The 12,141-nt window shown below is 39.3% G+C and overlaps 1 protein-coding gene across 10 annotated transcripts in view; it reads left to right on the top strand.

Annotated features, from left to right (window-relative positions):
* The window catches only part of LOC128026610 (receptor-type tyrosine-protein phosphatase F), a 210,817-nt gene that overhangs the window by 169,772 nt on the left and 28,904 nt on the right, over window positions 1–12,141 (top strand). For all 10 annotated transcript variants that reach the window (XM_052613859.1, XM_052613886.1, XM_052613871.1 and 7 more), the window contains 6 exons: window positions 1,725–1,842; window positions 2,386–2,964; window positions 4,161–4,258; window positions 5,651–5,907; window positions 7,679–7,760; window positions 10,982–11,209. In XM_052613859.1, the coding sequence (XP_052469819.1) occupies window positions 1,725–1,842; window positions 2,386–2,964; window positions 4,161–4,258; window positions 5,651–5,907; window positions 7,679–7,760; window positions 10,982–11,209 (1,362 nt within the window). The remainder of the gene's footprint in view (window positions 1–1,724; window positions 1,843–2,385; window positions 2,965–4,160; window positions 4,259–5,650; window positions 5,908–7,678; window positions 7,761–10,981; window positions 11,210–12,141) is intronic.

Raw genomic sequence — 12,141 nt, 5'->3', positions numbered from 1 at the left:
AGATTTCAAATGTTTATTTATTTTCATTTTGATGATTATAACTGACAACTAAGGAAAATCCCAAATTCAGTATCTCAGAAAATAAGAATATTGTGAAAAGGTTCAATATAGAAGACACCTGGTGCCACACTCTAATCAGTTAATTAACTCAAAACACCTGCAAAGACCCTTAAAAGGTCTCTCAGTCTAGTTCTATAGGCTACAAAATCATGGGAGGGACTGCTGACTTGACAGTTGTCCAAAAGACGACCATTGACACCTTGCACAAGGAGGGCAAGACACAAAAGGTCATTGCAAAAGTGCTGTACATACTCATACATTTCATGTTCATAATTGTCAGTTGGCCAAGATGTCTAAAAATCCTTTTTTTGTATCGGTTTTAAGTAATATTCAAATTTTCTGAGATACTGAATTTGGTATTTTCCTTAGTTGTCAGTTATAATCATCAAAATTAAAAGAAATAAACATTTGAAATGTATCAGTCTGTGTGTAATGAATGAATATAATATACAATATTCACTTTTTGAATGGAAATAGTGAAATAAAATAACCTTTTGAAGATATTCTAATTATATGACCAACACCTGTATTATGACCTTGGTTTATTTCCATGCGTGTGTTTAAATTTGGTTGAATCCATATGCTTTCATTTTTGTGAGTTTGATTTCTTTACATTTGTGTGAGGATTTTCAACGTATCATGTGCAGGTAACACGCAAGTACACTAAGAAGAGATTACCTGAGTAACTGTAGGCTTTACAGACATTATTCCTCATAAGACATTTCTTCAGTCAAATTTGTTTTATATTCATAGAGCTTATTCATGCTGAAAGGTATTGAGTAGCATTGGATTAATGAAGAACCATTTTAGTAGGTTCATTTTTATAATTGAATCAATTTAGCTCTGATGCATTTCTTTGTTTGGTACTTTTTTGTGCCGATTTGAAAGTGAATTTGGACAAACTGTTTGATTGCTGAAAGCCACATTTATTCTCACTGTGTGGATGCTGAATGATTAGAGCAAATGTATTATTACTATAGACTTTATTTGGGAAAAGTCATGAAAGTATTGTATTGTAACCCTAATGAAGACTCTCTCTCTGTGTGTGTGTGTGTGTGTGTGTGTGTGTGTGTGTTCATATAGGTGCTTGCGTGTGCTATGTTTGGCTTTTTTTCCTTTGGTTTGTGAGTTTGTTCAAATGCTCACACAAGTTATCTTTTGATGTCAACCAGATATGTCATTGTTCTTCTATACACCAGTTATTATTTACAGTAGTTTGCAAACTAATTTAACCAACAAAAATCTTTCAAGGTTTAGATGAACTATTAAAAAAAAAAAAAATCTATTTGCAAATTTTGCTAATTGCAAATTAATTACTGACAGTTTTTCAGCTGGCTTGTTAAAAAATAGTTTGCTGTCACTAGTGTAAAGCATGAACATTGACACCCATGGGTGGGCAGCTTTGGTTCTTCTCTTTGTGGCTTGGAAGAGCTTCTATAGAGCATTTCGAAGCCTTTCAGAGTTCTCGTTTGAATGTAAAAGATTAAATGAAAAATATGTCATATATATGGTTTTAAAAGGGGGGTTGGAAATGGTTAAGCCTTCGGGGGTGTGTGGTTTATTGGAGGGTTTAAGATCAGTGTCTGCCAGTGGGGATGGCATGAGGGCGTCTCTAGATAAAGCTGTCTTAGCATCTTAGGGATCATGCTCTTTCTGTTTCACAGGAGGCTGTGATCACTGGACTTCACTCTGAAACATCTTACTCCGTTACCGTGGCAGCATACACAACCAGGGGTGATGGGGCACGCAGCAAAGCCAAAGTCATCACCACCACCGGAGCAGGTAGAAACTCACTCTCTCCCTTCATTTGACTTAATAATTAATTCTGTTTATTTCCCATTGCATGTTTCTGGTCTTTTTTTTATGGATTCATTGACATCTGATATATCTTTAGTTCTCAACTGGTGGCACAAAATGCTATATTCTACTGAATGTCCTGATTTACCTACAAATACATCACATTGCAGACGTAATTTTCGAATTTTCAGCAGCCACCAGTCTTCGGTGTCAAATGATCCTTCAGAATCATTCTAATATGCTGATTTGCTGATCAAGCAACATTTCATATTATCAATGTTGAAAAATAGTTGTGCTTAACCCTTATTATCAAGCAAATAATATTATTGTAGAAACCATAAAGTTTTTAATGGACTACTTGCCATTAATAGGTGGTCTTTATTGCCAGAATAAGAGGATATTTTAGACAGTTGATATCAAATAAAAGAGGAAACACTTTTAAGGCAGGTTATTTGATACCTAATGGTGGCATGTGGTGTTACGCTCTTTTTAACAATGCTTTTTCATATTCTCACTCTGCCCCCGCAGTGCCTGGGAAACCCACCATGATCATCAGCACCACTATTGAGAACACGGCCCTCATCCAGTGGCAGCCTCCTAAGGACATGGTGGGTGACCTGACTGGCTACCGACTGCGGTACAAGCGCGTGGAGGATGAAAACTATGAAGTCCGTGAATTTGCACGCAACGACGACCACCACACCGCCACAAAACTGCACAAGGGTGCCACCTACACCTTCCACCTGAGCGCCAGAAACCGGGCGGGAGCTGGAGAGGAGTATGTAAAAGAGATCAGCACACCAGAGGACGTGCCAAGTGGGTTTCCCCTCAACCTACGTGTCGTGGGCTTGACCACCTCCACCACCCGCCTTGCCTGGGACCCCCCGGCCCTCTCTGAGCGCAACGGCAGGATCATACAATATCTAGTGATGTACCGTGACATCAACAACATACAGAACGGCACCAATCGCACATCTGACACTCAGATGACCATCCAGGGGCTTCGGCCAGACACCACCTATGATATCCGTGTGCAAGCCTTCACCAGCAAGGGAGGGGGTCCCATAAGTCCTAGTATCCAGAGCAGGACCATGTCTACATCACCTGGTTTGTGTTTAGACTGCATGGCTTACGTTAAATCGCTTAAAAAGCAGAAATCCTTTTATCCCTCTGAGGTGTAATTTATTACTGTGTCAATCCCCAAAGATAGTTGCAATGCACTGTAACATAATTATAATGCACCTTATACACTTTATTTAATGATGTTGTGTATAGGGTGCATGAAGGCCCTCATACTACACACCTATTCATGTTGCTTGAAAGATTGGGTCCAGAAAATGACACCAGAACATGTTAAGTTCTGTCTTAACACATTTGAAAGCCACTGTCCACTGTTTGTTTGTCACAAACAAAATCACCAGATAACCAACAAGTGGTTGACATAACATAGCCATTTTGTCATGCTTACATTGTGATAAATGTGCATTATGAAAAAAAATCCAATTATCTTCACATTGGGTGGTCTGTTTTTTAAGGCAAATGGAAAAATCCTGCCTTTGTTTTCTTTTTCTTTTTTTTTACTTTGTGAACATTAAACTTCTGAAAATAACTGAAAGAACAGAACACTAAAAACTAAAGTTTTTTGATAATAAAAAAAAAGCTTAACTAAAATATAAATATTAGATTTTAAAAAGATATATATTAAATACATTTAGAAAAATTGTGAAATGTTGACTTGGCAACAACCTAAAATAAGCTGAAGTACTGTAATTACTAAAACAAAAACTTTATTAAAGTAAAAAAAAAAAAAACTACAATGAAAAAGAAAACTAAAATATACAAATAAAATAGATAATTCAGGATAACTAAAAAAACTTAAAAGTACTACAATAATATATAAATAATACTAAAATAAATCTAATACATTTAAAAACTAAGTTTTAAGCTTCCTGTTGGAGGAGGAGGTGGTTTATCACTATTTTATTATAGCACTATTTCTTCATATTTTTCTCAACAAATAAGCTGATTTTCCATTGTAAAGACCAGCTTTTATAGGAAGTATTCAGACAGGGGCTTAATTTCTTTATTAAAAATGATAAAAGAACCAGATATTATAAGCACTTTAGTGCAGTCAATAATTTCACAGAGATCAGTGAACAGTTCCTATATGAACTATTTCAGAAGCTCTGTTTTGTTTTAAATGTTACCTTCAAGATAATTCAAACTGTATTCTCTCTCTCTCTCTCTCTCTCTCTATCTATCTATCTATCTATCTATCCCTATCCCTATCCCCGGTCCAATAGTATTTGCCACACGTTTTGGTGTCAAAGCTGTGATGAAAACCTCTGTCCTTCTCACCTGGGAGGTGCCAGAAAATTATAAACCAGAAGTGCCTTTTAAGGTAAGACCCCATTAACGAACATAGACAAAACATTTCTTGCATTAAAATATATTCTTTACAAGCATTTATGTTTATTTGTATACCCTTTTTATAGGCTTGCACTTAGGAGTTACTAACTGTATAATTGTCTAATCCCCATACATAATGATTACACTGTAACAGATGTGAATGTTAATCTTATCTATAAGGTTTTAAGTGCTGATTCTGTAAATGTGGTTTAGTAATTGCAAGTCACAGTATTGGTCAGTATGCAGAAACATTGTGGAAAGTCTGTCAGAACGGTCTCTGGTCTACAGTGAACTTGACAGACAGTCTGTGTGGCATCTCTATATGCCAGCAACTGGTGTAAAACCATAACGGTAATGTCCTGATGGGCCAAGCCCAGAAAACAGCACATGGTTTCCATCGCAAAAGCAGCTGTGTGGAGATAAAGTCTGTTTATGCAATCAAGTTCTTTGATAAACTAGGGCTGCCCTCGGCTTAGGATTTTTCTGGTTGACTAGTAGTCGTTCTTTTGAAGCATTAGTCAACTAATCGCACACGGTTAGTCAACTAGTCACAATCATTAGTCAATTAATTGCACAACTAATCGCACATTGATTAATAAACCATTTAAATCATTATAATGAGCCTTTAATTGCATACATAGCCTAACAAGTGCTCAAGTACATGCATAAAGCTTGCCACAGCACACCGGCAAAAGTAATGATTATGAATGTTTCAGGAAAAAAACAGTAAGAAGACTGCATTAAGGGAGAGGGCACTCTATGCTGCTTAGTGTAGGCTACAGGAGCACTTTTGAGCAGCATTGAGCACAGTAATGGTTTCTCTTGGTTCATTTCTCTTGGTTCATGTCAAATTAATTTTGATAAATAAGTCGCACCTGACTATAAGTCGCAGGACCAGACAAACAATGAAAAAAAGTGTGACTTATAGTCCGGAAAATACAGTACATAATATGAGATTTTGAACTCCATTTGAATTGGTTTAAAGTATACATTTCACGCGTCTTTAGATTTATTTTTAATATCTGTAAAGCAAAGATATACTCAGAGTTTCGTGTTCAAGTTCACAGGCCGAGACGGCAGTAAGCAGATCCTGTTTGGTTTCATTATTTTACAAAAGCCCGGTATTGTGAGTGCACACAAATAAACATAGCCTTTACAGATTTGAAAGATGTATTACTCACATCTGTATATACGAAAATTAGGGAGTATTTTAAGAGCAAGTAAGCAGTCTGCTGTTCAGCTTCCAAAAAGACTAATACAATTTTGGCCGAACAGTACTCTTGTGGTCGACTAATGACTTGTTGACTATTAGGAGCAGCACTGAATAAAAATTGGATTTAGTGAGCCATGCAACTGAGTGAAATTGAACCTCTCCCTCCTGTAGATCCTCTATAACCAGCAGAGTGTGGAAGTCCAGGGCAACCTTAAGAGGAAGCTGATCACGCGACTGCAGCCGGACACTAATTACTCCTTTGTGCTGATGAGCTGGGGAAACAGCGCTGGTGGCCTTCAGCAGCAGGTCTCTATTCGTACCGCACCTGACCTGTTCAAAACTAAACCTGTCCTATACACAGCAGACCAGACCAGCAATGGCAAACTCACCATCAACCTGCCCAAAGTGCCCACCACATCTCCTGTCAGGTTAGTACTCTAGTAATCAGACAAATAAAAAGAGTTAGGCTTTTAGTTAGTGAAAAAATAAGAAGAAAAAAAAAAAAGATTGGTTGATTAATTGATTGAGTCATTGATTTATTCATTGATTGATTCATTGAATGATTCATTGATTGATTCATTGATTGATTGAATGTAAAGAAAATGGGATATCTGTATAAAACAGCATAAGTTAATTAGCTGATTTGATAAAGGTATCACTTTACTGTTGGGCACAACTCCTTCCCCTCTATTTAAACCTCCTTAATCCATTTGGATACAGTGACACTGCCCAAAGTAATGCCTGCAGCCCAATGACGGCATGCTTTCCATTCTGCAGTGTAGCTCACACACTATTATCATGCAATTACCCCCCCCCCCCAACCAATTAAATCTCAGACAGAATCTCCCCACCTCAGCAAGCAGCCATCCTGCCAACGCTGCAGATTCCAGCTGCTTTTAAATCCAAAGTAACGTCATCCTACTGTATTCAGCTTTACATTTGACCTTCTCCTGACAAGTGCCAGATTTTTCCAACTACCAGAAGGTCCTTGTCAGGCTCAAGGGACATCGGCATGTTTTCACTTCATTCTCCAACAAGTTGTGTGCTGATGAATGAGTCGTGATGGAACACGTAGAAATCAATAGCGGATAATGTGCTGGCAGACGGGCTGTTTTCTATCTTAGCTGAAGGGGAGATATATGTGGAAGTCTTGGTTTGAGCCCAGTTAGAGTGCAGGCTGTCAAGATGGAGGAGATGAACACATCCTGCTCATAGAAAGCAGACACGTGGCTTTGTTTCTGATGTTCTTGCCACAGAGAGCCCATCATTACAGCTGAGTGCTCTTTACAGGAGCTCATGATGATGGGTGGAGGCCCTTCAGTTATCGTACCACTTAAATGTGTCTTCATAATTTATACATGAAAAAGGACACTTATGTTTATTTGTAATTTTCAACACTTAATTTTTCATGAATGAGGAGGTAATGGAAGAAAAGTGGAGATTGTTTTTGTCCTTTGAGAGGAACATGTTGTTTGTGAGTCACGATTTTCCACAGCCAATTACATTCCCTATAATAAATGAACTAATTTGTGACTGAACCTCAAGCTGGGAGATTTATTCTCTGATGTCTTGGCCTTTGACAAAATCAGAGCTGGTGCACTGTGGTCAAAAAAAAAAAAAGAAGAAGCTTGTTGCCAATCCCAGGAGGAGAACAGAGCTGTGCCCTAGAGTGCCTTTTTGATTGGTAAAAAGATTACCAGGGTGTTGAGGATGAGAAAGTCTTGGAGAAGATTGGCATTTGGAGTAGCGCTGATTGATGTGGGATTTCGTGTCAGATGCAGCGCTTCATTTTCCAGTAATGGCGGAGCTCTGAAGCACCGAGAGAGTTTTTCTTAGAGCTGATTTTGAAAATTCCTCTCGTATCAGACACCAGCCAAATTAAAGCCTCGGCCCCAGTCTTTTTATAAGCAGCTGAAAACCCCTCTCCCAAAGTTATGTCCATCTGACAGTGTTCCATTCACTTGCTCTCTGAAAGATAGAGCTGATTATCTAAAACCAGTAGCGTTGAGATAATTAACTGGAGAAATTCATCAGTTTTTCTACACATTCACACACCTGGAATGGGCCGCTTTCAGTTCCCACCAGCTAAACTCTACAACCTTTTCTGGCATACAGTAAATAGTGACACTTGTTCGAGCTGCTGTAGTGCATTCGAGAGTACTAAAGGTACATTTGCTAATATTGTTGTTTTCTGTATAGGTGGTACTACATTGTGGTCATGCCGGGGTCAGTTTCATCATCTCGCAAATTGGTCAATCCTGACGAGATGGAGCTGGATGAGGTGAGCCATTCCTGATTTTTTTTTTTTTTTTTACCATTAAAATAATTACCAGGGTAATGGAAAACCTGTAAATATCAGGGAATTTAAAAAATGTGATTTCTAGGCCTGTAAACCTTTTGAAAATAGTAATGTATTACTGTGATGGGAGAGCTGAATTGTCAGCAAACATTGCTCCAGAATTTAGTGTCACATGGTCATTCAGATATCATTCTAAAATGCTGATTTATTACTAAACATATTCCAGTTTCCAGTTAAATATAAAAGAAAATATAATCAGGTGTTTGTTTGTTTTTTGGTTTTTTTGCTGGCTTATACCCCAGTAAATACAGGTGCATCTAAATAAATTAGAATGTCGTGGAAAAGTTAACTTACTCCAGTAATTCAACTCAAATTGTGAAACGTATGTATTAAATTCAGTGCACACAGACTAAAGTAGTTTAAGTCTTTGGTTCTTTTAATTGTGATGACTTTGGCTCACTTTTAACAAAAACCCACCAGTTCACTATCTCAACAAATTCGAATACTTCATAAGACCAATAAAAAAACATTTTAAGTGAATTGTTGGCCTTCTGGAAAGTATGTTCATTTACTGTACATGTATTCAGTACTTGGTAGGGGCTCCTTTTCCTCTAATTACTGCCTCAATTCGGTGTGGCATGGAGTTGATCAGTTTGTGGCACTGCTGAAGTGGTATGGAAGCCCAGTTACTTTAACTGTGTTCTTCAGCTCATCTGCATTTTCTGGACTCTTGTTTGACATTTTCCTCTTGACAATACCCCATAGATTCTCAATGGGGTTCAGGTCTGGTGAGTTTGCTGGCCAGTCTAGCACAACAACACCATGGTCATTTAACCAACTTTTGGTGCTTTTGGCAGTGTGGGCAGGTGCCAAATCCTGCTGGACAATGAAATCGGCATCTTCAAAAAGCTGGTCAGCAGAACAAAGTATGAAGTGCTCCAAAATGTCTTGGTAAACGGGTGCAGTGACTTTGGTTTTCAAAAAACACAATGGACCAACACCAGCAGATGACATTCCACCCCAAATTATCACAGACTGTGGAAACTTAAAGGGGGGGTGAAATGCTCGTTTTCACTCAATATCCTGTTAATCTTGAGTACCTATAGAGTAGTACTACATCCTTCATAACTCCAAAAAGTCTTTAGTTTTATTATATTCATAAGAGAAAGATAGTCTGTACCGATTTTTCCCGGAAAAACACGACCGGCTGGAGGCGTGACGTGTGGGCGGAGCTAAAGAATCACAAGCACCAGTAGGCTTTTGCGTTGAGAGCGTTTGCAAACTGTGACACCGGGAGGACAAAACCAACCAAAACAAACCATGGCTAACAGTCAGATTCAGCGTATATTTATGATCCAGAATCAGATCCAGAGGCTGAAATTTAACTAGAGCAGCATCAGCAACAACGTCTCTATGTGGTATGTAACGTTACTGAAACTGTATATATTTGCTTAGCAGTTTTGGAAAATGACTAAGTTCCACTTTGTCGTCTTTTTTCACATCGCGTGTTGTTTACTTGATGTGCTTACGCGCCGATAGCTAAGTTAACAACACAGAGATATTTGAAGCAGTTTTACTCATGCAGTTTGATGACAACATCGCGTGTTGTTTACTTGATGTGCTTACACGCCGATAGCTAAGTTAATAACACAGAGATATTTGAAGCAGTTTTACTCACCGCATGCGGTTCCAACACACGATCGTGACCCTTTTTCGTTGGGACTGCATTATCCTTAAGAAATAAACGATGTGCAAATCCGGCGTCAAACTGGACCTTGTTTGTAAAGCAAGCATCTTCGAAATGCAGGGAACAAACACTTGCACACTTGATGCTCTGTAAAAATAAACTCCATCCACTGGTCCCTTAATGCTGTTTCTCTTTTGGTAATCTGTGCAGGGTTGTCTTGCCCTGGCAACCAAAAACACACTTCTTCTGTGACATTTCGCGACGCTCTTGCTCTGATCAGTGAAGTCTGTTGTGCTCTCAGTGCTGTGCTATACGGGAGCGCGCGCTCTTCCGGCAGACGTGCCCTCAGGACCCATATAAGGAAATTCCGCTCCATCTAACGTCACTCGGAGCCATACTCGAAAAAAACTTTCCGAAACTTGTGACAAACCGGAAGGAGTATTTTTGGAACAGAAATACTCCTTCAAACGTACAACTTAATTTTTGAAACTTTGTCCATGTTTAGCATGGGAATCCAACTTTTTAACAGTGTAAAAAACTCAGTATGCCCCCCCCCCCCTCCCCTTTAACACTGGACTTCAAGCAACTTGGGCTATGAGCTTCTCCACCCTTCCTACAGATTGTAGGACCTTGGTTTCCAAATGAAATATAAAACTTGCTCTCATCTGAAAAGAGGACTTTGGACCACTGGACAACAGTCCAGTTCATCTACTTAGCCCAGGTAAGATGCCTCTGACGTTGTCCTTGACACGTCTGTGCGTGGTGGCTCTTGATGCCTTGACCCAAGCCTCAATCCATTCCTTGTGAAGTTCACTCAAATTCTTCAATAGATTTTGCTTGACAATCCTCATAAGGCTGCGGGTCTCTTGGTTAGTTGTCCATCTTTTTCTTCCACACTTTTTCCTTCCACTCAACTTTCTGTAAATATGCTTGGATACAGCAATCTGTGAATGACCAGCTTCTTTGGCAATGAATGTTTGTGGCTTACCCTCCTTATGAAGTGTGTCAATGATTATCTTTTGGACAACTGTCAGATCAGCCGTCTTCCCCAGTGTAGCCTAGTGAACCAAACTGAGAGATCATTTTGAAGGCTAAGGAAACCTTTGCAGGTGTTTTGAGTTGATTAACTGATTGGCATGTCACCATATTCTAATTTGTTGAGATAGTGAATTGGTTTTTTTTTTTTTTTGTTAAATGTGAGGCAAAATCATCACAATTAAAAGAACCAAAGACTTAAACTACTTCTGTCTGTGTGCAATGAATTTATTTAATACACAAGTTTCATAATTTGAGTTGAATAACTGAAATAAATAAACTTTTCCATGACCAATTAATAATTAATAGACCACTTAATAATTTGTAGAGCTTCTGTATAATTAATAGTTTTATATTTACAGGCAATTAAAATGAAAGGTATTGACAAACAAAGCATTACTTTTCCATTTAACATTGAGAACATGTGGTGTTTATGTCTGTTGTCCTGCACTAATTCATCTCTTTCTGAACTCTTCCTCAGCTCTTGGAGTCTAGTGCGGGAGCTGCTCTCAGGAGACGACGTCACACGGACACTGTTAGGCCATACATCGCCGCAAAGCTGCAGTCCCTCCCAGACACCTTCACCTTGGGAGACGAAAAGACGTACAATGGCTTCTACAACCGTCCCCTTCCTAACAACCAACACTACCAGTGCTTTGTCATGGCCGAACTCAAAGACCAATACCCTGTTACTGCCAATGAGAAGCAGGTACTACAGTTTATCAAACTGTACAGGCTCATTTGTACATTTGGTGTCTTTTATCTTCGTCCTTTCAGCTTCTTTGAAAATGTCTGCTTGAGTTGCATGCAGACAAGCAGTTATTCTGTGAGTCTTACCAAAGCTTTGTCCTAATAAGCAGCAAAGCTCAATAAGCTTTGTTTGTCGAACAAGCATTAGCTTAAACGCCTCCCTGGTTCCCTCAGCTCCATTTTTCCATCTGCTTCTCTAACAAATCAAAAAATTCCAACTCGGCGCCCTCACAGCCATGAAAATAATCATCACTGAAACTTATAGCCCAGACCTCCAGAGGACCAGTTGGATAAATATTCATAATTTCCTCTCATGATAGCGTCAGCAGTGTATGGCACTTTAAACTCCTTCATCTTGGCTCTGTGGAAAGAGCAGGAGAATGGATTTGCGTGGCAGGGCTTTGGTAGCACAGAGGCCTGTCCTGATTCCATTGAAGCTGACTCTCAAGTATCCCTAAAGCTTACGCATTAGTCTGTCTGCCATGTTTTATGAGAAGAGGATGATAACTTCCTCACTCAGCACTTTAAAGGCCCTGCTTCCCCTTCCTTAACTCTTACAACCATTCTGGCCTGACTTATTCCCTCGGGCTTCCACTGGATGACCCTGATCTGCTGAGACCATACCTGGAATCCTCTCTAACTAATGGGGATTGACCAAGCATGCTGATGATTTGAGACTGATTAGATGAGTGTGTCTAGTCGTTTGTCCTTGGCCGAGAGAATAATATCTCAGAGGAATGGCCAACGCCCCACATCTAATGCAGCTGTGCCCTTCTGATCTGGCTCACCAGTAGCTCTCCTGCTGCCGAGCTGTCATAAGAAATGAATGAACGGCTTGGATATGATCTGAGCTCCAGCACGGGGCCTTTATAGAGCATGGAGCATGAAGCA

Source organism: Carassius gibelio, chromosome A2 (assembly GCF_023724105.1).
Source record: "Carassius gibelio isolate Cgi1373 ecotype wild population from Czech Republic chromosome A2, carGib1.2-hapl.c, whole genome shotgun sequence".
Classification (NCBI taxonomy): Eukaryota; Metazoa; Chordata; class Actinopteri; order Cypriniformes; family Cyprinidae; genus Carassius; species Carassius gibelio.
The sequence above is the reverse complement of the archived record's forward strand: the minus strand, read 5'-3'. Positions and strand labels throughout refer to the sequence as shown.